At 43.9% G+C, this 26,362-nt stretch overlaps 3 protein-coding genes across 3 annotated transcripts; 2 read left to right on the top strand and 1 right to left on the bottom strand.

The window, feature by feature from the left end:
* Positions 1–15,847: 15,847 nt before the first annotated feature.
* Positions 15,848–17,566, bottom strand: LOC120656303 (elongation factor Tu, chloroplastic-like). The gene has a single exon (XM_039934351.1). It carries the CDS (start codon positions 17,481–17,483, stop codon positions 16,080–16,082), a length of 1,404 nt encoding a protein of 467 aa, XP_039790285.1. The 5' UTR covers positions 17,484–17,566; the 3' UTR covers positions 15,848–16,079.
* A 3,610-nt stretch (positions 17,567–21,176) lies between these two features.
* LOC120656302 (isocitrate dehydrogenase [NAD] regulatory subunit 1, mitochondrial-like) lies at positions 21,177–24,740 on the top strand. The gene is made up of 4 exons (XM_039934350.1): positions 21,177–21,843; positions 23,286–23,525; positions 23,879–23,957; positions 24,207–24,740. Exons 1-4 carry the CDS (start codon positions 21,310–21,312, stop codon positions 24,479–24,481), a joined length of 1,128 nt encoding a protein of 375 aa, XP_039790284.1. The 5' UTR covers positions 21,177–21,309; the 3' UTR covers positions 24,482–24,740.
* Positions 24,741–25,295: 555 nt separating this feature from the next.
* LOC120656301 lies at positions 25,296–26,140 on the top strand. Its single transcript, XM_039934349.1, has one exon. The coding sequence runs from the start codon at positions 25,359–25,361 to the stop codon at positions 25,968–25,970; it is 612 nt and encodes a 203-aa protein (XP_039790283.1). The 5' UTR covers positions 25,296–25,358; the 3' UTR covers positions 25,971–26,140.
* Positions 26,141–26,362: the final 222 nt, after the last annotated feature.

The following is a 26,362-nucleotide window of genomic DNA, read 5'->3' as shown; positions in this document are numbered from 1 at the left end:
CCCAGGGTCAGCGGCAGAGAACTTATGTTCGAGCACTTCTCACAGTTCAGCGGCGCTCTTGATGTTCATGTAAACATCGCACAGCTGGTCAGAGAGAACGCTAAGGACGCATCCGACGAAAATCGTCGTAGCCGCGGTAAACTCCTGCACCTCTTTCTCAGATCCGAGAGGTAGTGCGGGAGGGTTACTCACGACCCAAAACACATCCATAGCTGAGAGCCACAACTGCGCTCTCGTCTGCCATCTCTGAAAGTATCTAGGCCCCTAATTCGAGTTTTGGTAATTAATGACAATAGTTTGTGGATTAACGATTTCATTTGAGATAATGAGTATAGGTTGATCCACGGATGAAAGAGATTTGGTTGTGAAAGTATGGAGTTTTGGAGATGATGAGCAAAGCTCGGGCTCAAGGCAAAGGTATAAAATAGGGCTTTTGTATTTTACCGGTCACAAGGCGTTTAGTGGATGAAAAGTGACCGGATTTGTTGGATAGATAGCCGTACTATCAAGAGGGGTTGTGTACTCATGCTTGACGGGTCTTTAGTGCCATTTTGCTCAAAATGTCTAGTTGCATGCATGAGGGCTAACGGCGTTTTGAAAAGATTTGAAAAAGACTAAGTTTGAGAGCTGACTGAGTAACGGCGGACAGTTCGCACCTGAGGGGCGGACAGTCCGCGACCGTTCCAGAGAGCTTGCAAAGTCCGTGGTGGGCTCGCGGACGGTCCGGCCCAGGTGGGCGGACGGTCCGCCACTTTATTTCAAAAGTTGTACCAGAAAGGGTCTCTCTGGTGTGGGCTTCAAAGTTGAACGGCGGACAGTCCGCCCATGGGGCGCTGACGGTCCGCCGGCTAATCTCAGATTTGTACCAGAGAGGATGGTTCTCTGGTTTGGGCTGAAAAGTTAACTGCGGACGGTCCGCTGCTGAGGCGCGGACGGTCCGCAGGCTAATCTCAAAGTTGTTCCAGAGACGATGTTAGTCTCTGGTGGTGTGGAACTCTTAACTGCGGACGGTCCGCCACTGGGGCGCGGACGGTCCGCCAGGGCTTAACGGCTAGTTCTGACATGCATTAAATGCACTCTGACTCACTGGTTTATAACGGCGGACAGTTCGATTTTTGAAACGCGGATGGTCCGCGACTTCGCAGAAAAGAGTGTAACGGCTAGTTTTTGAAGGGGTGTCTATATATACCCAATGCCCGGCCATTGGGTGTCTCTCTTGGCCATTTGGACTGCATACTTGACATCTTAGAGCTAAGGCATCCCTCCCTCACACACACTTGCTTAGAGATTGCATTCTTGAGGGTGTGAGAGCTTCCTAGTGCATTGCATCAAGAGTTTGAGCTTTGTGGCATTAGGGAAACTTCAAGCAAGCGTCATCAACTTGTTACTCTTGGGAGTTGCCGCTCCCTAGACGGCTTGGAGAAGAGGATTTTGTGGAGCTCCTCCAAGGAGATTGTTGAGGAGCCCCGATTTCGGTTGTGAGAGGTCTTGTGCTCACCTCACCAGAGTGGTGAAAAGCAACTCTAGTGGAATCGAGGTGTGGAGCGGTTCCTTGATTCAAGCCGGCTCAAGATCAAGAGGTTCTTGATAGAGGAGCGGTTGATTCTTGGAATCCACCTCAACGTGGATTAGGGGTGACCGGCAAGTCATCGACACCACGGGATAATTTCTTGTGTCAAGCTTGGTTATTTCTCTTGCTCACTTTAATTCTTGCTTTTACTTTGAGCATTTTATTTTATTAGAGCTTGATTTGTATCTTGTCACCCTAGGTTGCAAACCCATCTAGAGATAGTAATAGCTTGACATAGGGCTTTCCTTTGTTACTAATTAAATTTCTCTAGTGTTGTTGGCTTTAGATTTTAAACCGCCTATTCACCCCTTCTAGTCGGTGTTCTTGATCCTACAAGTGGTACCAGAGCTAAGTACTCCATTAATTGCGGATTTAACCATCTTGGAGTAGAACAATGACTAGTGATTATGGGATTCATGTTGGGAAGCCACCGTTCTTTGATGGGAATAATTATGATTATTGGAATACTAGGATGTCGGCTCATCTCAAAGCCATGAGTAGAAAGCTATGGAGAATAGTAAATGATGGATATGTCATTTTGGACCCAAAGAGTTTGATACCCTTAGATGAGGAAAATGAGACACTAAATGATCAAGGGGTTAATGTGCTCTTTAGTGCTCTTGATGTAAATGAATTTAATAGAGTCAAGAGCCTCACAAATGCAAATGACATATGGAAGAAGTTTATGGAAATTCATGAGGGTACATCAACTGTGAAGGAGGCCAAGTTATATTTGCTTAAAAAGAATTTTAGTGAATTTACCATGAAGAAGGATGAGAGTATAGCCGAGATGTTCAACCGGCTAAATGACATTGTGAATGACCTCAAGGGACTTGGATTTGAGGTACCGGATGGGGATTTCAACCACAAGTTTCAAGGGACTTGGATTTGAGGTACCGGATGGGGATTTCAACCACAAGTTTCTTAGATGTCTTCCGGAAAGATATGACACAATTGTGACCTTACTTGTAAGGTCAAATGTGAAGACCGCAACTCCTACACAAATATTGGGAGAAATCCTCACACATGACATGTTCAAGAAATCTCAAGATGAAGCTCATGGGGGAGAAATTGATATGAAAAAGAAAAGTGTGGCATTCAAAGCTCAAGATAGCAAAAATGAAGAAGAAAGTGGATGCCAAGAAGAAGAATCGGATGAGGAGATGGCTCTCTTTGTCAAGAGATTCAATAGAATGATGAGCAAGAAGAACTTTGGCAAGAGAGGTCAATCATCAAGAAAAAATCCTTTTGTGGACAAGACTTGCTTCAATTATGGTGAAGTAGGTCATATCATTGTCAATTGTCCAAACAAGAAAAAAGACAAGAAAAATGATGAAAAGAAGAAGAATGGCCAAGCTTATTTTGTTTAATGGGATTCCGATGCAAGCTCCGATGATGATGATGACAAGCCATCCAAGGGAGTTGCCGGGATCGCCATCAAGGAGGCTCCATCACTCTTCTCTATACCACATTGTCTTATGGCAAAGGGTGGTGCAAAGGTACAACAAGATGGTGAACTTGATGAATTTTCATATGATGATCTTGTTGAAATGCTTAATGATGCCGATGAATTCATGACTAAGGAAAAGTCTAAGTTGAAGGACTTGAAGTTGAAGTTTACTTCTCTTCAAAATTCCTATGAGGAGCTAAAGACTTCTCATGAAATCTCAAAGAAATTCATGAGAAGCTTGAGGAAGCTCACAATACCTTGCTTAGTCATGAAAGAAAAGCAACATTGAGCATTGGTGTTAGTTGTGATTTAATTGATGATAAATCTTGTGGCTCTAGCTCTACTAATTCTTTGTGCACCAAAATTGATAACTCATCTTGCAATGAATCTCTCATTATGGAAAATAATTTGTTAAAGAAAGAGATTACTTGCTTGACTAATGATTTGAGAAAGTGCTATGATAGTAGAGCAAAGTTTAATCATTGTTGGGCAAGCCAAAAGTTCACCTTGAACAAGCAAGGGTTTGGATATATTCCTAAGAAAGGGAAGAAGGCTTTTGTGCAAACCAAAACTACTTTTGTGAAGAGTAGTGGCAAGCCATATTGTGAAAAATGCAAGAAGGTTGGTCATGTTGAGAAGAATTGCACCAACAAGAAAGTCATATCCTTTGATTCAAGTTACATGCTTATGAAAAATTCAAATGCAATGTTAGTGAAAAATTTGTTGGGATACCTATAAATGGTGCTAAAAAGAATGCCATTTGTGTGCCAAAAGTCTTGGTCACTAACGTGGTCACTAACATTCAAGGACCCAAGAAAGTTTGGGTACCTAAAAGAGTTACTTCCTCTTTGTAGGTGAATTACAAGTCCGGAGGAAGACATTGGGTGCTTGATACTGGATGCACTCAACACATGACCGGAGATCCAATGATGTTTTCCTCTCTAGATGAGAATGTGGGTGGCTATAGTGACATCATCTTTGGTGACAATAGCCGGGGCAAAGTTAAAGGAGTTGGTACAATTCCTATCTCAAGCGATCATTCTCTTTCAAAAGTATTGTTGGTTGATTCTCTCAAGTTTAATCTCTTAGCGGTCACTCAACTTTGTGATTGTGGATATAAGTGTAGCTTCACTAAAGATGATGTGGTAGTGACTAGCTTGGATGGAAAAGATTACATCTTTACGGGATTTAGACATGAGGATGTATATCTTGTAGATTTTGCTACTAAAGAGGCAAACTTGTCCACTTGCTTGTTCACTCAATCATCTATGGGTTGGTTATGGCATAGAAGGCTTGGTCATGTTGGCATGAAGCAACTCAACCGACTTTTGAAGCATGATTTAGTAGTTGGGTTGAAAAATGTGAAGTTTGAAAAATATAAGTTATGTAGTGCATGTCAAGCCGGAAAGCAAGTTGCAAATACTCATCCCACTAAGAGTGTCATGTCAACCGAGAGACCATTGGAATTATTGCATATGGATTTATTTGGTCCTACAACTTATAGAAGTATTGGTAGAAATTGCTATTGTCTTGTGGTAGTGGATGATTACTCAAGATATACATGGGTTTTCTTTCTTCATGACAAGGCCGATACATATGACACATTCAAGAAATTCTTCTCAAGGGCCGAAAATGAATTTGAGTTCAAGGTGAAGAAAGTGAGGAGTGACAATGGAAGTGAGTTTAGGAATACAGAGTTGAGGAATGGTGTGATGAGAAAGGAATCAAGCATGAATTCTCAACCAAGTACACTCCGGAACAAAATGGTCTTGTTGAGAGGAAAAATAGAACCTTGATTGATATGGCAAGATCAATGCTTTCCGAATACAATGTTTCGGATAGCTTTTGGGCCGAAGCAATCAACACGGCTTGTCATGCCTCAAATAGATTGTATTGCCATAGATTTCATAACAAGACCCCATATAAGTTGCTCATTGGAAGAAAGCCAAATATATCATATTTTAGAGGGTTTGGTTGCAAATGCTATATTCTCAAGAAGGGAACTTGGTTATCAAAGTTTCAAAGCAAATGTGATGAGGGTTTTCCTCTTGGATATTCATCTTGTAGCAAGGCTTATCGGGTCTACAACAAAACACATGACATTGTTGAAGAAGCATATCATGTTGAGTTTGATGAAACAAATGGTTCTCATAATGAACAAGAAAATCTTGATGATGTGAGAAGTGATGGTTTGAGAAATGCAATGAGAAATATGTCAATTGGTGATGTTAGACCAAGAGAAGAAGATGAAGATGAAGATGGTCCTTCTATCTCTATTAGAGTTAATCCTTCAACTTCTATCTCAAATGATCAAGCACAACAAATTGTACAAGATTCAAGTAATGATGATTCTCAAGTACAAGATCAAGTTGGTTCATCTAGTGCACCTTCTTCATCAACTCAAGAACCCATTGTTCCTCAAAGAATTCATCATGTTCTTGCAAAGGATCATCCGGTGGATCAAATCATGGGTGATATTAGTAAGGGTGTCCAAACTCGATCTCGCATTGCTTCATTTTGTGAACATTATTCTTTTGTATCTTTTCTTGAACCTAACCGTGTAGATGAAGCATTGAGAGATCCGGATTGGGTGAATGCTATGCATGAAGAATTAAATAATTTCACCCGGAATCAAGTTTGGGATTTAGTTAAGAGGCCCAAGAATTATAATGTTATTGGTACTAAATGGGTTTTTAGAAACAAGCAAAATGAAGATGGAATGGTTGTGAGAAACAAGGCAAGATTGGTAGCTCAAGGCTTCACTCAAGTCGAAGGTCTGGATTTCGGTGAAACTTTTGCTTCCGTTGCTAGATTAGAAGCTATTAGAATTTTATTAGCTTATGCTTGCTCTCACAACATAAAACTTTTTCAAATGGATGTGAAAAATGCTTTCTTGAATGGCAAGATTAGTGAACTTATTTTTGTTGAGCAACCTCCCGGTTTTGAAGATCCCAAGAAACCAAATCATGTATACAAGCTGTCTAAAGCTCTTTATGGTCTTAAGCAAGCTCCACGAGCTTGGTATGAAAGATTGAGGGACTTTCTAATCTCTAAGGGCTTCAAAATTGGTAAGGTTGACACTACTTTGTTCACTAAAGATATTGGTAAAGATTTGTTTATTTGTCAAATTTATGTTGATGATATTATCTTTGGTTCAACTAACCCAAGTTTTTGTGAGGAATTTGGTGAAATGATGTCTAGGGAATTTGAAATATCCATGATTGGTGAATTGAGTTTCTTTCTTGGACTTCAAATCAAGCAACTCAAAGAAGGCACCTTTGTGTGTCAATCAAAATATGTGAAGGATATCTTGAAGAAATTTGGTATGGAAGATGCAAAACCAATCAAGACTCCTATGGCCACCAATGGGCATCTCGACCTAGATGAGGGAGGTAACCCGGTTGACTAAAAGCTTTACCGTTCTATGATTGGTAGTTTGCTTTATTTGACCGCATCTAGGCCCGACATTATGTTTAGTGTTTGCATGTGTGCACGATTTCAAGCCGCACCTAGAGAATGTCATTTGACCGCCGTCAAAAGGATCTTGAGATACTTGAAATATTCTCCTAATATTGGTTTGTGGTATCCCAAGGGTGCTCATTTTGATTTGGTTGGATTCTCGGATTCGGATTATGCGGGGTGCAAGGTTGATAGGAAAAGCACCTCCGGTGGTTGTCAATTTCTTGGAAGATCTCTTGTATCATGGTCATCAAAGAAGCAAAATTCCGTGGCTCTTTCAACCGCCGAAGCGGAATATATCTCGGCCGGAAGTTGTTGTGCACAATTGTTATGGATGAAGAAAACTCTTCTTGGCTATGGTGTGAAATTTGATGAAATTCTCTTGTTGTGTGATAATGAAAGTGCCGTGAAGATTGCCTCTAATCCGGTTCAACATTTAAGAACCAAGCATATTGATATCCGCCATCATTTTCTTAGAGATCATATGAACAAGGGTGATATCAAGATTGATGGTATTGGCACGGATGATCAATTAGCCGATATATTTACCAAGTCTTTGGATGAATCTCGGTTTTGCAAGTTGAGAAATGAGTTAAATATCATTGACTTCTCAAATGTGGCTTGAAAACTAGCACATGTGGCATATGGTTCTTTCATGCACTAGTTGTTTCATTTTTCTGAATTTTTGAGGTATTTTTGAGCCATTTATGAGTTTTCATGATTTTACTCGATTTATTTTTGAATTCTTGTTGAAACTTGCTCATATGAGTCTTTTGAAGGTTTTCATGCAATATTTGAGATTTTTGGATTTTTATATGAGCAATGATCCCAAATTGGAGTTGGAATTGAGAAAATTGGCAAATTTCTGGGCTGACTAAAATTTGGTACTGCGGACAGTCCGCGGGTAAGGGGCGGACAGTCCGCAGTTCATGAGAATTGTCCACCAGAGGCTCTGCAGAGAAGTTGTCAACCGCAAAAATACACTGCGGACAGTTCGCCAAAGGACTGTGGACGGTCCGCCAGAGGCTGTGCAGAATTTGCCAGAGGCAGTGTCAGTCGGGTTGCAGTGTAAAATATTCAGATGCGGACGGTCCGCCAAAGGACCGCGGACAGTCCGTGACTGGACAGAATGGTGGGGTCGGCCAGACTTGACTTATATTGGATGTCCCCCTCACTTCCCCCACCAAACCGCACACATCCTCCAAAAGGCTCTCTCTCTTTCTCTCTCAAGCACGTGGGGGAGACGACAAGATCAAGCCTTTTTGGAGTGGTTCCCGGACGGTCCGAGAACATCCCTGGACTCTTCTCAAGATTGTGCATCATGTTCTCTCGGTATTTCGATGAATCCCTAACTCTTGTTCTTGGATTCCTTTATTGGAAAGAGTTAGGGTTAGATGCTCCAATCTATTTTTGGACCATGGATTCTTGAAAATACTTGGGGGATCTTATTCCTAGTGATGAGGAGATGCTATAGTTATAATTTGGTTGGTGGATTTGAATCAAAACTCAAAATATGGGTGAATCAAAGATGAGGGCGATTTTGTGTTCCTGCGCAGAACAGATGGGTCACGGACAGTCCGCCTGCTGGACGCGGACGGTCCGCCGTGGTAGTTCATGAACCGTGGACGGTCTGCGTTCAGAAGTGCGGACGGTCCGCTAGTATCAGATTTTTCAGATCAATGCTGAATTGACTTATATCATTATGGGTTGATCCTATTGCTTTGGTAATTGTTCTTATGGTTAAATCTTGATCTCAGGCCACCCCGAAAGATCATCAAGGCCACTGCTTCTAAAATCAAGAAGGCAATGACATCCAAAAGACAAAGAGACAGTGATGACTCGGATGATGTGGACTATGCTCCAAATGTCAGTGAGATGGCTGCTGCATCTTCAGTGGGAGATGTTGGTGATGAGTCTTCAGAGGAAGATACTGAGGGGGTTGATAATGATGTTACAGATTTGATGGGGCTGGATCTACCTAGTCGACAGTGGACTGCAGAAAGCTATGCAAATGCAAGAGCAGTGGATCAGTTCAGCTTGCCTCGTGACACCAACATTCTCTTCTTCAAAACCGAGGTACAAAAAGATGTTTACTTTGGTCATCTAATTAAGAAAAATGTATTCAAACATCAGACCATTGACCTAGGTTATATGAGACAACAACAAGTCATGACTGATCTAGTAGATAGATTTCAGCAAATGGGGTTAGCAAATTTTTTGCAACATAGGTGTGATTGGAATGAAACGGTGATACGCCAGTTCTATGCCACTCTAGAGATCAACATGGTTGAGGAAACATTTAGGTGGACAACTGACAAAAGAACCTATGGGGCTACATTTGCACAGTTTGCTGAGGCAAATCAATTGGATTATAATTTCATCAATAGTGAGCAAAGTATGAATGTTGTGTTAGAAAACCCTCTAGATGAGAATGACTACCCCATGTTCTATGAGCCTGCACATCTTGGAATTGCTAGAAGCTTTGGGGGCACTCAGGGTCTGAGGCATCATCCTGCAGTGATCAATAAAATTATTAGAGTCACATTCATGCCTAAGAGTGGCAACAAGGACAAGATTAGAGGGCACTATTGGAATGTGATATCTCATATCATGAATGGAAATAGAATCAATGTCATTGCTCTTATCATGGATCAGCTTGCAGATTTGAGGCTTAACATGGAGATGAACTTGTATTTTGCTCCATACATTATGTCCATCATCAAGGTTAAGACTAGCTTCAAAGGGTTATGTGAAAGCAAGCACACTCCTTTCAGGCCATTCAAGAATGACAATGCTTTTCTTTTGAGGCCTCTGACTCCTTTCAATGGAGATGATATGGATGCTGAAGCACAGGGGCAAGATGATAATGTTGATAATGCTCATATGGGAGCAGCTGCAGCTCAGCATGCCATGCCACCACCGCATACTCCAGTACAGCAGCAGTGGGCCCCTCCAGCTGGCTACTTTGACCCATACTTTGCATCCATGCAGGAGAGCATGTCCTCTCAGATTGCGGGGTTGGCTAGTCAGATGCAGAATCAAATGAACCTTAACTTTCAGAACATGCAGCAGCAGATGCTCCAGCCCATGATGGCTCAGATGCAGGGGTTTCAGGAGAGTTTACACTCAGATATAGCAGCTCTTGACTCACGTTTTGAGGATTTGCCCTCTTCTGAGCAGTTTGAGCAGCTTGAGCAGAGGCAGGAGCAGCTAGAGCAGCGATTTGATTCTTTCAGCACAGCCTTCACAGGGTTTTCAGACCACTTCTACTCGATATTTCCGGCTCCAGTGCCGCCTCCAGAGTTCTACCCGCACCAGCCGTTCTACCCACCACCACCTCCTCCACCGCCGATGGATTGACTTTCTTGGCAATTGATGCCAAAGGGGGAGAAGGAGCTTTGGAGTGCTTGGATCTAGGGGGAGCTCATGGACTTCTTATGGAGATCATTCGTTTTTGGCTTCCGCTTGTCACTCATGTTTTTTTTGTGTCTTGCATGAACTCTATTTAAGACTTGTGTTTGGTTTTGAACATTTGGTTTGTAATGTGTGATGAACTATGTTGGTTGGTGCTACTCTTATCTTTTATGTTCATCTTGTGGTTGAGAGGTTGTGCTAACCATGCTAAAATTCATATCATATATATCTTGTATCTTGTATGCCTCGATTTCCACTTGTAGGGAAAACTCCGTTAAAAGTTTCAAATATATATATGTGTACTTGGTATTCATGAAAATTTTATATGCACATATCAAGGGGGAGTTCTCTCTACTCATCGAACTTGGTGAATTTATTCATACCATATTCTGAAATTTTCAAGAAAAAGAGTAAGTTCTTCCAAAGTTCAATTCCAAGTCCACCTTATGTCTAGTGTATAAAGTTGACTTGAAAACTTTTATCACTCCAAAATTTAGTGTTGTCATCAATTACCAAAAAGGGGGAGATTGAAAGCATCTAGGGCCCTAATTCGAGTTTTGGTAATTAATGACAACGGTTTGTGGATTAACGATTTCATCTGACATGCATTAAATGCACTCTGACTCACTGGTTTATAACGGCGGACAGTCCGGTTTTTGAAACGCGGACGATCCGCGACTTCGCAGAAAAGAGTGTAACGGCTAGTTTTTGAAGGGGTGTCTATATATACCCAATGCCCGGCCATTGGGTGTCTCTCTTGGCCATTTGGACTGCATACTTGACATCTTAGAGCTAAGACATCCCTCCCTCACACACACTTGCTTAGAGATTGCATTCTTGAGGGTGTGAGAGCTTCCTAGTGCATTGCATCAAGAGTTTGAGCTTTGTGGCATTAGGGAAACTTCAAGCAAGCGTCATCAACTTGTTACTCTTGGGAGTTGCCGCTCCCTAGACGGCTTGGAGAAGAGGATTTCGTGGAGCTCCTCCAAGGATATTGTTGAGGAGCCCCGATTTCGGTTGTGAGAGGTCTTGTGCTCACCTCACCAGAGTGGTGAAGAGCAACTCTAGTGGAATCGAGGTGTGGAGCGGTTCCTTAATTCAAGCCGGCTCAAGATTAAGAGGTTCTTGATAGAGGAGCGGTTGATTCTTGGAATCCACCTCAACGTGGATTAGGGGTGACCGGCAAGTCATCGACACCACGGGATAATTTCTTGTGTCAAGCTTGGTTACTTCTCTTGCTCACTTTAATTCTTGCTTTTACTTTGAGCATTTTATTTTACTAGAGCTTGATTTGTATCTTGTCACCCTAGGTTGCAAACCCATCTAGAGATAGTAATAGCTTGACATAGAGCTTTCCTTTGTTACTAATTAAATTTCTCTAGTGTTGTTGGCTTTAGATTTTAAACTGCCTATTCACCCCCTTCTAGTCGGTGTTCTTGATCCTACAATCTTTTAAAGTTCACACCAGTGAACTTCTCGGGTTTCATCGCATCAGAAAATCCAGCCATCACTAAAAGCCTATAAGATTTTTGGATTGTTGGAATAAACAGCAATTTAGTGATGAACCAATTAATTCCGACAATTATAAAAGAGCAACAGCAAGCGACAAGGGTGAAAAAAAACCACTGGTACTACGCAAACTAGTTATTGAGCAGCAAAAGGAAGCCGCGTGCCCGCAAGGTCAGGACGAGAATTTTGCCGGACCATTCACGCGCATATCGGGCGTCCTCGTATTTCGCCATACGCGGCGGGGCGGGCGGGCGCGCGCGTGTAGAGCTTCCTTTGACTCCCCTCAATAGCTTCAACCAGGTAGAGACAACTCAACTATTTAAGTTGGTCTCACTCCACCTAGAGTAGCAAGGTGGTACTAAAGTTTCCCACCACCCATGCAAGTGTGAGTAGGTCTTTATGATTTATTTGGAATTATTATTTGGGCCAAGCCCAAAACTTCTAACAGTGGCCGTGGAAATAACACATATTTGTGTCTTTGGGACCAGCTACAAAACTTGTCTCATAAATTTCTGTGCATAAATTATGCATTTTCACTTTGTTCGCCAATCAACCTGCAGTGCTTTCCTCTCATACCAAATCAGCACCAGTCACCAGGTATCAGCCAGCCAGCAGTACTGTTCTCTTATAACAAATCAGCACTAGCCACCCGCCACAGTGGTTTGAATTTTTTATCGCACAGACATTTAATTGCCTTATTTTTTTCCCTTTTTCAAGATGCACCTACATTTAAATCCTCCCGAGATTTGATTTGCTAAGGTGCGTGCGGCACGTTTCTTTAATTTACAGCTTTAATTAGGGAACCTGGGATATTCATGACAATTATTAGTTGTTTAAAAAATCCAAAAATGCCTTTATTTTATGAGAAGGTAGTAACATACAAGTACTCAACGTGATGGTGATGGATTCTTTGAGTCGTCGCCCCATGGCTTTAAATTTCCAGCCATGTGTGACACATCACTCGCTGTTCCTAGTGTAACTGGGTATTTCAGCTTCATTGGTTAGGAAATATTTGTTTTTTTAAACGAACAGGCAGAAAACCCGTCAACTTTTGTTGTCGTTTCTGTTCTACTCGTTTCGTTTTTTCTAAGATGACTGATTAATTTATGGGTCAAAACTTATATTAAAACGGGTCAAGATTAAATAAAAAAAACTTATACAAAAAACAGGTAGCGATCTCCTTCTAACTTCGGTCAAAAATTTATGGGCCAAAAGAAGAGGGACTAGTGAAAACTCAAAATAGCTAAGATAATCACGGCACGGCAACACACGCCATCTTGACAGGAACACAAGAAAAAGGTAGGCAGGCCTAAAAATTTGCAGCAAAATATACAGGAGAACACGAAGATCAGCGGAGATCTGAATACCAGAACGGAGAGGTTTTATCGACTCTGCCATTTAGGGCTTGTTTGGATGAAAGCCTCACCCAGGCAGCTGCTGCCAGGCAGCCAGGCGGGGTCTGTTTGGATCGGACCCTGGGAAAGCTGCCTGGGCCAGGCAGCGTCTCCAGGCGTCCGATTTTGCTCGCCTGCGGTTGGATGGACCTGCCTGGCGCAGGCAGATTCTCCAGAGCACCAACCAAACAAGCCCGAAGGACATGTTTGGATGGCGCCTTGGAAAACTTACTTGGGCCAGGCATCGCATCCAAACATGCCCGAAATTGATGGCCTGGATAAACTACCTGGCCCAGGCAACTCCTTTCCCCGGGTGTCATCCAACTAAGTCCTTAGTTTTAGTTTTTCAGTTTGCTGGCACAGTACTTCAGAGGGCCACAGAAGAGCCTCCCAATAGTAGTGCTCAGTCACCATGACGAGCTGCAGAGCGGTAAGTGGAGATCAAAGCTCAAGAGGTGCTTCCGAAAGCTGTTGATGACAGTCGTGCGCAGATAACAAAAACCTAAACCTCTCATGAAAACCAGTACCTTTATAGTTGCACAGATGCAACGATTCAGTGTCGTGAACAAAGTTTTCCATCGATACTAAAAGATGACAGGGCAATCCACGGGCATCTCCCAGCTATACAAAAATGCAGGCCCGTTGAAGGCCAAGTGCAAGATGGGCGACCGCACAGAGCCTCTAGAATTGGAGGGCCCCAAATTATTTTGTCAAAGTCCATAGCAAATGGCAGTTTAGAACAGCAACGACCATGAGTCGTGTTTGGATCCAATGGCTAAAGCTAATTAGTTCAAGTAAATAACCCTCCATAATTTTTGAAAAAAAAATAGCCCTCCAATAAAACAGCTCTTGACATGTTTGGATTCAAGAACTATTTAGACTTTAAAGCATCTTTTTTCAATCATTGGAGCACTATTACCTCTCTTGCTACAGTGGGCCCCACTTGAAATAGCCCAAATAATCACCCTTTGGGTGGGATAGTTTTTTGAGGTTAGCTATTTGCAAATAGCCAAAAACTAGCCCTCATATTTGAGGATTTTGAGCTATTTTGGGCTATCTTAGGCTAAAAATAGCTTTAGCCCTTGGATCCAAACACGCTCCATGTCCGCTGGGACTAGAGGGAAATAAAGCTAGTGACCCATTGCAAATTCCTTCCATGCGAAGAAACTGTCGCCGTCGCCAATGGCTTCATTCAACCGATCGATGTGAATATTGACACCGTAACCGCATCGCTTGTCGTTCGACGGCGGACGCCCATTCGTGCCAAGATCGAGGTGCCGTCGCCAGTCACCGCACCGCCGGCCGCACCGGTCGCCGCGACGCACCGTCGCTGGCTCGCCGCGGGCCTCCATTTGCGTTTCGCACACGGGCCTCCAAATTCTGGAGACGGCCCTGCAAAAATGTCAACTGCAGTCCGTGCTCAAACTGGCAAGCTGCTTGAAGGAACCATTTGTGAAAGAATGTCTGCTGAACTGGTGATCACCTCCACAATGTTAAACCACCTTTAGAATCATAAAATTTGTAACAAATATTGGATGAGATCATGCTCGCGATGCGAATGCCAAATGGGTACATGAAGTAGCATCATTATCAAACCAGTAGGGAGAAAATGGCTTCAGGCTACAATAGAACAGGAGGACAACATGAGTAAATCTCTAGTCTAATGACAACAGAAGCAAAGCATCTATGTACGGAACACATAATGGAACACCACTAAAAGCTTCAGCAGCCAGCTTCAGAAAGCACCATATCTGCTACGACACCTGAACATAAATACATAATGGAATAGTGCAGTTGGCATGAATAGTTAGATTGAGATAACCAACTTAAACTTGTTAACTTATTGTAAGTTAAAAAGCACTAACTTTGAAGGAAGCTTAGTAAAAAGCATTCCATGAAAACAATCAAGTGCCCCGTCGAAGAGATGGAAGAATAAGTAATGGCCTGATGGTCACATGTATCGTTATTAATTTTGCAGAAATTTGATTTAAATCGCGAAGCAGTATAAATGAACCAAGATAGGTCTGTCCAGAAAGTCTAGAAGCAGATACACAGCTGTTAGAATGAAGAAGTAAACATGCCAAGAATCTGGTCTGGTCTGTATGATTATACAATAACTCTAAGATTAGCTTCGATTATGCATGTTCAGTTTTCTGTCTCTGGTGCATTACTTCAGACACAATTGCAGAAGAGATTCAAGCCCTTAATTTTATCAAAAGATGAGAAGTGACTCCATGGGCATCTACCCTCCCAGTTATACAAGAATGTCAATTCCTGTCTATTCTCTACCGGTCCACTGCTAAAAGGACCAATTCTTAAAGAAATACACAGCTACTGTCTGCTGAACCAATGGTCATCTTCATATTGAACTTTGTAAACATCTTCATATTGCTACCCCAGCTTCAGAGCCACAAACCTTGTAATAAACACTGGATGAGGCGAATAGAGTTCATGCTCATGATTTGAATGACAAAAGATGCGAAGTATAGCATTATGTAACATAACAAGCCAGTAGAGAGGAAACAGCTTGTGCTTAAAAGAGGGAAGCAGGGAGTTACATGAGTATGACTCTAGTTTTTTATGAAAAATGAAGCAAAGGTCTATGCATGGAACACAACAGGACATAACTAACAGCTTCAGAAAGCAGCATAACTGCTAGGATACAAGAACAGAATGGATTAATGTGGTTGTCATACATAGATAGAATCAGATCCTTAAAATGCTAATAAATCACTACTCCAGCATAAATTGAAGCAAGTTCAGTAACAAACATTTCACGGAAACAATCAAGTGACAAATAATGAAGAATATGCAAAGACATGATGGCTGCATGCAGAGTAATTAATCTGTAGGAAGTTGATCCAAATTATGAAGTATTATAAACGAATTGAGATAGGTTTGCCAAGAAAGTCTAGAAAGCAAGACCACATCCAGTTTAGTGTTGTATATGCTCTTAAAGGAGCAAATAAGCTACAACATGTGCCTGTGGCACCATCAGGATTCGTCTTAAGCATATCAAATCGTCTACTCAACAATAGGGCAATCAGCAAATAAAAAATTGAACATGTAACAATAGATGGCACCTCTTAGCCAAATCAATTGCAAAAGGACCAATGTATCATTGTCGTGAATGTCACAAAGTATGCAAAATCACTGGACGAAAAAGGTGCCATACTACAACTTCACATGAGCAACCCCTAAAACTCAACACATAATAACAACTACATAGCATTTCGCTGAGAATAAACAGGGAAAATTTCATGGTGGATATGGTATATCCAGTTTACTCAATGATTTTGTTGATGACACCAGCGCCAACGGTCTTACCACCCTCACGGATAGCAAACCTCATTCCCTGCTCACAAGCAACGGGCTGGATGAGCTGCACAATCATCTTGATACGGTCACCAGGCATGCACATCTTCGCCTCCTCATCCTTGTCATTCATAATTGTTGTCACATTCCCTGTCACGTCAGTTGTCCGCATGTAGAACTGTGGGCGGTAACCAGGGAAGAAAGGTGAGTGCCGGCCACCCTCCTCCTTCTTAAGCACATACACAACAGCCTCAAACTTGGTGTGTGGAGTGATAGAACCGGGCTTAGCCAGCACCATGCCTCTCTCAATGTCGTCCTTCTGCATACCACGGAGCAGAAGCCCGACATTGTCCCCAGCCATGGCATCATCCATGGTCTTCTGGAACATCTCAACACCAGTGACCGTGCAGTTCCGGGTCTCCCGGATTCCGACAATATCGACTGTGTCACCAATCTTGACGGTGCCACGCTCGATACGGCCAGTGGCGACTGTACCACGGCCAGTGATGGAGAACACGTCCTCAACAGCGAGCAAGAATGGGAGGTCGGTCTGCCTCTGGGGGACTGGGATGTAGGAGTCCACGGAATCAACCAGGGAGAAGATACCGTCCACCCAGGGGTCGTCGCCGCGCTTGAGGGCCGGGTTGCCCATGAGGGCCTCGAGCGCCTTGAGGGCGGAGCCGGAGACGATTGGCACGTCGTCTCCGTCGTACTCGTAGTTGCTGAGCAGCTCACGGACCTCGAGCTCGACGAGCTCGAGCAGCTCCTCGTCGTCGACCATGTCCTTCTTGTTGAGGAAGACCACAATCTGGGGGACGCCGACCTGCTTGGCGAGGAGGATGTGCTCCTTGGTCTGGGGCATGGGCCCGTCGGCGCCGGAGACGACGAGGATGGCGCCGTCCATCTGGGCGGCGCCGGTGATCATGTTCTTCACGTAGTCGGCGTGGCCGGGGCAGTCGACGTGCGCGTAGTGGCGGGTCTCGGTCTCGTACTCGACGGTGGCGGTGTTGATGGTGATCCCGCGGGCGCGCTCCTCGGGGGCGGCGTCGATCTCGTCGTACTTCTTGGGCGCGCTGCCGCCGACGGAGGCGAGCACCATGGTGAGCGCGGCGGTGAGGGTGGTCTTGCCGTGGTCGACGTGGCCGATGGTGCCGATGTTGACGTGCGGCTTGGTGCGCTCGAACTTGCCCCTCGCCGCGCGCACCACCAGCAGGCGCCCGCGCCTCGGCCCGCCCGCCGGCGCCGCCGCCCGGCTCCGGAGCCGCGCCGGCTGCGCGGGGAAGCCCAGGGAGGTGGAGAGCCCGGCGCGGCTCCTGGAGGAGGAGGCCTGCGGGAAGAGGAGGGAGGTGGAGGCCGAGGCGAGGGAGGCCATGGCGGGCGGCGGAGGCGGGGGAGCAGCGGAGGTGGGGATTATTTTGGGGGCGGAGTGGATAGGGAGAGCCGAGGGAGGGGTAGGGGTTTGCGCTGTGCTTATCTAGAAGAGGAGAAGCGGGCGAGGGGGGATAAAGGGGATGGCCACGGATTGGGCGCAATCGCCAGCCGCTCGATTGGGTGGGCGCCCCGGGCCCGTGTCGGGGAGGTGAAAAAAACTGGGGCGTTTGGGCCAGAAAAAAAAGGGGGTGAGGCCCAGGACGCGCCTCGTCGGCGCCCGTCGCCGCGGTGAAACGCCAGCCTCGCCTTCTGTTCGCGCTGCTGCACCTGCACTGGCGCCGGCGCGCCGCCACCTACCGTGTCCCATGGAGCCACGTAGATCGGTGGGTACGCAGTGGCACTTGAGGCTCTGGAACGGGACGGAGCGCCACTAGAACACGGGCACGGCACAAGGAGGTGCACTTCTGGGAGGGGGGCTGTAGTCGGTAGAGTTGTATGGACGGGAAGTCCCCGGGGCCCGGGCCATGAATATACCGTGAGAAATACTACCAGGAAGTGATTCGCAGTGACAAGCGACAGTGTGACAGTGATGACGACCACGCGTACAGTGCGTCAACCTGCTGAAGGTTCTGAAGAATTAGTGTCGTTATTAAGCGATTGGGATTCAGGGTTCATACAATTTTTTTTGCTTTGTATAGTTCAACTTGAGTACTATACTCGTAGCCTTTAATGCCTTTTGTACTCGATTCAGGGTTGCTAACCTTTTGGTGAACTTGAAGAAAAGCGCAAGAATTTTTGCACAATGGGGGGAGAAGGAAAAAGATGATTGGTGGAGCAGCGTGACGTGAGAATAGAGGCATGTGATGAGAAAACAAGAAAAGACGGTTATTAATCGTATCAGCAATCATAGTGAATGCTATGCCAGGTTGGTACAAATATTCATAGTTGCTAAAAATCTTGATGAACTTCAAAGGCTATTTTTATCAAGACTTTCTATCTATATTAACATCCAAAGCGATGATTGTGGAAACTATTAAAAGAACATATAAAAAAACTCGATTTGTGGGGACAAAACTTCCCCATGGCATTGTGTTGCACGAAGAAAGCCTTCTCACACAGGTCGAGAAAACCCCCGAGCTCGATTTGTGGGGGCAAAACTCCCCCCATGACATTGTGTTGCATGAAGAGAACCTTCTCACACAGGTCGAGAAAACCCCCGAACACCGTCCCATCCGTACACAGCGGCACCGTGGCTCTTGTGACATAGAACCGACCTTAGACACCTTAGACCGAGAAAACCCCCGAACCTCGTCCCATCCGTACACAGTTGCACCGTGGCTCTTGTGATATAGGACCGACCGACCTTAGACACCTTAGACCTATGCTTTAAAATAGAACAAAAATAGGACAGGTGATTGTGACATAGGACCGACCTTAGACACCTTAGACCTGTGCTTTAAAATAGGACAAGTGAGAGGATTTTTTTGGAATTTTAACTGCGCCACCCGCGACCAACAAATTCGTCCCTACTAAGGATCCAACCTGGGTCGGGGTGCTACGCGCACGGCAGACCAACCGGTCTACCTTCGCTAGGCAATGGTTAAATGTCAAATTAAGATTTTAAATACAGTTTATTTTTCAAGATTTTCATAAAAAGGTCTAGATTGTCATCCTACAATAATCAAGTAAGAAGCAAATTTTACAATAATCACATCCAAGTATGTTTGAATGGTTAACGAAAATAGAGACACACTAAATCTTTCGACAACCATCCTGCTTTTAGCCATCATTCTAGATTGCCATCTTGAGACCTTCTTTTTTTAAAAGGGAATTTAGCAGGGGAGCCCCCTGCCTAATCTCGGGACCTTCTTGTCCTGTTTTCTTCTTTTGTCTTCCTGTCAAGTCATTGTGTCTTCCTGTTAAACGAGTATCAAGCAAACTAACCACATCCCCGGGTTAAATACTTAGAGTAACCATGGTATAGGTGATAGTTCCACCGTAATTTAACTAACCTTCTAGTGAAGCTTCAACTCATTTTCCGTTCTAACGATCAACATTGATGCCTAAAAACGCAGAGCTTATCTATTAAAAAAAAGTATGACAGGGACAGCTTGTTCCAACCATTGTTCTCTTCTCAAATTTCAGCAACAAGGCAAACCTAGCAACTATCGTTTATTGGCTAGCATCGGCACCCAAAGAAGAGGGTGAAGTAAGGTACCTGATGATTTCTCTTACATTGAAGTTTCTTTTTCTCTTATATTGAAGCATCAGTTTTTTTATCACGTCATGATTTCTTTTAAATAAAAAGAAGAGGGTGAAGTAAGGTACCTGATGGCAAGAGATGTCTATCACGCTCCTTGAAACATACACCCTCCATTCTTAAATATATGACACCATTGACTTTTTTTCTTCGTTTGATTATTCGTCATTTCTACAAATATTTATGCAAATAGCCAAATCTTAAAGTTAGATTCAAGAGACTCTTGATAATAGACGTAAAGGTACCCATTTCACTTCATTTAACTAACTGATTAATTAAATAATATTGGTCAAAGTTAAAAAAAGTCAACGGTGTCATATAAAAAAGAACGTATTAGATATTGCCAGTCCAATCTGACTAAAAGACAAAATGCGCAGCCGCACCACTATCGCCAAAACATACTGTCGGTCCAAATCTGATTCGCAAATTGTTGTCGTGAAGGATCGAGATCAGCCTCCAATCGTGACATGCTTAAATTATTACTCACTCCGTTCCAAATTATAAATTATTTCAAGAATCTTGGAGAGTCAAAATCTTCAAAGTTGTCCAAAATTATAGAAAGAAAATATAAAGATTTATGATATCAAATAGGTATACTATGAAAATGTAACTAACAAAAGAATCTAATTATACTTAATTGATATTGTAAATGTTATTATCTTATTGTATAAATTTGATCAATTTTGAAAATTTTTGACTCTTTAAGATTTTTGGAATGATTTATAATTTGAAACGGAGGGAGTATCTTGTAATCAGATATCATGTACGTGCTTATCGTCCGAGCGAGATGGATGGTTTGCCTCGATATTATGACATTCGTGGATGGTGTAATAGGTCACGAGGGATTGATTCGTGTGTAAAGAGAGCCCTATACAAATTAAGTCAAGGCCAGAGTGGACGTGGGATCGATTAGCGGCTATATGACGTACTCCTGCGTTTTTAATGGTAAGTCATTCCAATTTCTTTGAAAAGTTAAAATATTTCAGATTTGACCAAAACGTACTCATGTTAGTTAAAATATTCCAAATTCGATCGAATTATACTTATATTAGTTTGAAAGTTGAAATAACTTACAATTCGGAACGGAAGTACCTAACAAATATCCTGAATATATTGGACATGGATGATATGACTTTATTGATATTAATTAATAAAAGCTCTCTTGTTCTGTTTATATACTGAAAAACTAATAATTGCGTTCGGCAGCTAGCTCCAGCTCCAGCCCAACAGTATTTTTCTCTCACACCACTCCAGCCACCAGCTCCAGCTCCAGCCAGCCTAACCGTATTTTTCTTTCACATCATTCCAATTCTAGCATCCAGTTTTAGCCTACCGAATGCAGTGAATATAAGGAATGTAATGCTCCGTCAATGGACCGTAGTTTGCTTTTTGGTTTGTACAGATCGGAACAGCCCAGAGGCGAAGGCAGAAGAAAGGCGAAATCGGCGGCCCTTTCTTCCCCTACCCTTCGAGTCTTCTCCCTGATACCCTCGCGCCCGACCTTCCTCCTCCATCTGACCATCTCCATCCCACCGATCGCATCCGCACCGAAACCCTAGCTCCGGCCATGGCGCGGCGATCGACCCCTCTCCTACGCCGCCTCCTCGCCCCATCCCCTTCCCCCACCCCGTCCACTCCCCTCGCCGGTGTCGCGTCCCGCCGCACCGTCACCTACATGCCCCGCCCGGGGGACGGCGCCCCGCGCGGCGTCACGCTCATCCCCGGTGACGGCATTGGGCCCCTCGTCACGGGCGCCGTGCGGCAGGTGATGGAGGCGATGCACGCGCCCGTCTACTTCGAGATCTACGAGGTCCACGGCGACATGCCCACGGTGCCCACCGAGGTCATCGAGTCCATCCGCCGCAACAAGGTCTGCCTCAAGGGCGGCCTCGCCACCCCCGTCGGCGGAGGTGTCTCCTCCCTCAACGTGCAGCTCCGCAAGGAGCTCGACCTCTACGCCGCGCTCGTCAACTGCTTCAACCTCCCTGGGCTGCCCACCAGGCACGACAACGTGGACATCGTCGTCATCAGGGAGAACACCGAGGGCGAGTACTCGGGGCTCGAGCATGAGGTCGTGCCCGGCGTCGTCGAGTCTCTCAAGGTATGGAGAATTCCGCGTACCATTCTCTGGGGCATTAGTAATTTGCTTTCTGATGCAGCGTGCGGCAGCTAATGTGTAATATATATATATGGCTAAGTGTGCTAAGCTTCTACAAATTATGACACTATGATAGGATCCACAAATTGGATTAGTAACTGGTTCATTCAGACATTTGGTTGTGAAATTGTATAGTTAATGCTTGTGTGCATTGTTTTTATTGAAAAACCAATGCACTTTGGCACTGTACTATATTTATGTTTTCTGCAAGCATCTGCTTCCTATGAATGTGAGGTTGAGATACTGGTGCAAGGGATAGTTCATACAGACTTGAGGGGTGATTTGCTTCAATATATCTTCGAGTTAAGTTGAGATGCACTTAATTTGTTAGGTCATGTAGAGTTCCTATCAAAGCTTTTGGATGATCATCAAGATATATGCTATTCCTGTCATTTGTCATAGTACAGAATCAGTGAAGTGTTATATTTTCTTAAATGGAACATTAATCTTTGCTGTTCTGTTAGTTAACAGTGTATATCAATGTTTCTGTATTTAAGATTATGTAGTCATCAAAACAGTTTTGTTGGTCATTTCTAGCTGTTCATTTAACAATAACTCTCAAATTCAATGCTCATTACTACTTATTAACAACATCTTGACATTTGAACACTTAAAGTGCATATTAGACTTTACAATGAACCACATTGTCCCTGTTCTCTACTTCTTGGTATGTCACATTGATTGAAGAATAGAACTTTTACCTTGCTATGTCCATGTGTGAAGGCGAATGCAATCTTCACTAAAATAAGTTCCAAAAGGCGTCATTCACCCATCCACTTAGTAGCAATTAACTGTTTATATAGCTTAATTGGTCTGGTTATATGGCCCACTCATTTAACTGACAATAATGTAGTAACAAATATGGATGCCAGTTCCTGTACATAGCCCCCCCCCTCTCTATATGTCTTGCTGATGCATCGTGAAACAATTTCTTAAACCATGGTACTGTGTGCAACAAATATTCATTTTACTTGATCTTTGGTCTGCTCAGTGACATCTCTTTGATGTCACGTATCGTGAGCCAAAACTCCAGCTATTTCTTTCATTTGTTAGATTTTTGTAACTCTGTTACTGTGACTTTGGTGAGTGCTGCCATTTGACTTGCCTGTGTATCCCTTTATTAGGGTGATTAGCGCTCAAAATATGCCTGTTTAGATATCTTAAAAACCTAGTACTTTTACAAGTTGCTATGTATCACTAAAACTGTATCTTTTGTTGGCACATATTGTGAGTCCTTTACCACACATATTCTTATGCCATTCCTTTTCCAACATGCTGTGTTATTGTAATTTGTAAAGTGAATATAACAATTCTGCTCATTTTTTTTTGTTTTGCCATCTAAATGTATCTTTCTCCCTAATACTCTCACTTCATGGATTTGCTAGGTGATAACAAAGTTTTGCTCAGAAAGAATTGCCAAGTATGCTTTTGAGTATGCATACCTTAACAATCGAAAGAAAGTGACAGCAGTACATAAAGCAAACATCATGAAGCTTGCTGATGGTTTGTTCTTGGAGTCTTGCCGTGAGGTTGCGAAGAAGTACCCCGGAATTCAGTATAATGAAATCATCGTGGACAACTGTTGTATGCAGCTTGTTGCGAAGCCTGAACAATTCGATGTTATGGTATGTAATACGCCGTCTTATCACTCAAATTTCTCTTTTTTCTCACCGAGCTGATGTTTAACATGTATTTTCATGTTAAGTGTAAGCATAAATGCATTATTATTGATCTTGCATCTGCTTCCTGCTGTATACCTACAATCTCATTAATCTTGTGTGGACTATTGGGATACCAAAGTGAACTGATGTTCTGCAATTTGATATACTACATGTTAGCTCCTATTGTTGTCAAGCTCATTTTTCCTTTACTTTTTATTGATTTAGTGGACCGCTTTTCTGATCAACCCAGAGTTTTGAAATGAATTTTCTTAGATTATTTATGAATTTGAAACTCACTATTTTGGATCCTTTCATAGGTCACCCCAAATCTTTATGGCAATCTGGTGGCTAATGTAGCTGCAGGTATTGCTGGAGGCACTGGCGTCATGCCTGGAGGTACGCGTTTATAAACTATTATTTATGGAATCCTACATGTGAAAATAGCTACATGGTTATATGTAATGTAGCATTTGTATGTATGCATAATTTGACCATTTTTGCTAGTTTACTGCATCATCTGTTTTTTTTGATATAAATGTTAGACCTTTCCATGATTGTTCTGAGCTCGAACATGTTTTATACCTTAGGAGATGCCATATATGTATTTAGAAGGTTTATAATTCTTTATGTGCTGCATCATTTCAGGTAATGTGGGTCAGGACCATGCTGTATTCGAGCAAGGTGCTTCTGCAGGAAATGTCGGAAATGAAAAGATTGTGGAGAAGAAGAGAGCTAACCCTGTTGCACTGCTGCTCTCATCCGCTATGATGTTGAGGCATTTGCAGTTCCCATCATTTGCCGACCGGCTGGAGACGGCCGTGAAGCTTGTCATTGCAGAAGGCAAGTACAGAACCAAAGATTTGGGTGGTACCAGCTCAACCCAGGAAGTCACAGATGCGGTTATTGCCAAACTGGATTAATGACCAGCCGTGTGTTTTTGAAACTTTGTTTTCCTCTATTGGACTAGGTGACTAGTCCTGACTACATATTCGTTCCTTGTAGCTTTAGATCACCATTTTGTTCGGCAACACCCTTGTACAATCTTCAGGTGTCTCTGTTTCTCCCATTCTGGTTTGGGTCTGGAGTAACTGAGCAAACTCAGTGTTAATTTTTACGCATATTTTTGCGATCTTAATTCTTAACTGGAAATAAGAGAAAGTATGAAACAATTTTTCTGCTCTTGCTACTCACTAACATATGAATATATCATGTACTATTATTTTGTGTTGCGGAATAACTGTCGTGAAAGAGCTATTCCCTTCTCTTTGTTTCATTCATAGTGCATACTGGATACTGGCTGAGCGCTGTCTTCCAGGTAGATCTTTTGTTTTAATATATAGGCGGTATTTATTGTTAACACTGCCAAAAGTAGATTCTTCGCATAATTGCATATACGGAGGAAACAGCTTTTTTTAAAAAAAAAATATAGAGGACTGTTTTTCTCAACTTTCCATCAACATTTCCATAATCCTTGTCAACAACTAAAACTATTCTCTCAATCTACTTGATCATGCGTAATCTGATACAAAATATAAATGTTTTAAACTCTGATTTTCTTTGGATACAGATTAGTATTTACAGTCCCAGATATATTTGCTCTCGTGTAAATCCCGGCCTCGTCTCAGGAGAAAAGAAGGCCCATCTTGATGGGCGGCCTAGTTGTACTCCCTCCAGCCCGGCCCATCCAACCTGCTGCAGTGCTGCTACTCCCAAACCCTAATAAACCCGTCTCCGCCTCCGTCCTTCCTCTCTCTCTCCTCTCTCTCCCCGCCGCCTCCCTCCATCGCTCCCACCATCATGGCCTCCCACATCGATTTCCGCTACCTCGATGAGGGCCTCGGTGGCGAGCGCGGAAAGCGCAAGCGCCGCGAGGAGGCGGAGGAGGCGGAGGCGGCGGCCGCGGACTCCATGGACCTCGACGCCGACGCTCCCCGGCCGTCCAAGCTCCGCGCGATGCCTTCCCTGTCCGACCCCTCGAAGCCGGCCTCCTTCGGCCAGCCCACCTACGACGGCGTCATCGCCGGGCGCGTGTCGGGGCGCCGGTGGAAGGAGCCCCGCACCCGGCGCGCGTCGGCCGTGGTGGTGTCGCGGAAGCCGACCCCGCTGGAGCAGCGCGTCCGCGAGAAGTCGCTGAAGCGCGCGTACCAGGCCCGCAAGGCGGAGCTCAAGGAGGAGATCCGGCAGAACAAGGTGGCGAAGCGGAAGGCGCGCGAGGAGCGGGAGAAGCGCAAGCAGGAGAACGTGCTGCGCACGGGCACCAAGCTGCAGCGGGTCACCAACCCCAAGACCATCCAGAAGATCGCCAAGTCCAAGAAGCGCAAGCAGCTCAAGGTCGTCCCCGACGAGTTCCTCAGCGGCAAGAAGTCGGAGGCCAGCCGGCGCATGCAGGTGCCCGGTCTCGAAAACTGAATCTGACGGGCGTCGATTGTCTCTGTATCTGTGGTGAGTGGTGAGGTTCAGTTCACAGTGGTTAGTCCGACGACGATTTTGTAATGCTTTTGGCTATGTAGTTTGAAATATGATCAACTCCAGCAATTATAATGGTATGCAATATCAAATTAGCAAGTTCCGATGTGAAATTTTCCTGTCACAAGATTGGTGATCATGGAAACGTTACCAAGTCGATGCATACTGACCAGCTCTGATTTTGGGTGCTTGTTGCCATCAGTACCTTGGCACTGACTACGTGTGTCTTCTTGCACTTGATTGGTGTTAGATTACAGGTTTTAGATGTGTATAGCAAAGGCTGGTGAATTACATACTGTTTACAGAGTCTGAATCAAGTCGGTTCTTCAGAACTC

This window comes from Panicum virgatum, chromosome 1N, assembly GCF_016808335.1.
Source record: "Panicum virgatum strain AP13 chromosome 1N, P.virgatum_v5, whole genome shotgun sequence".
Lineage (NCBI taxonomy): Eukaryota > Viridiplantae > Streptophyta > Magnoliopsida > Poales > Poaceae > Panicum > Panicum virgatum.
This window is presented reverse-complemented; position numbering and strand designations above follow the sequence as displayed.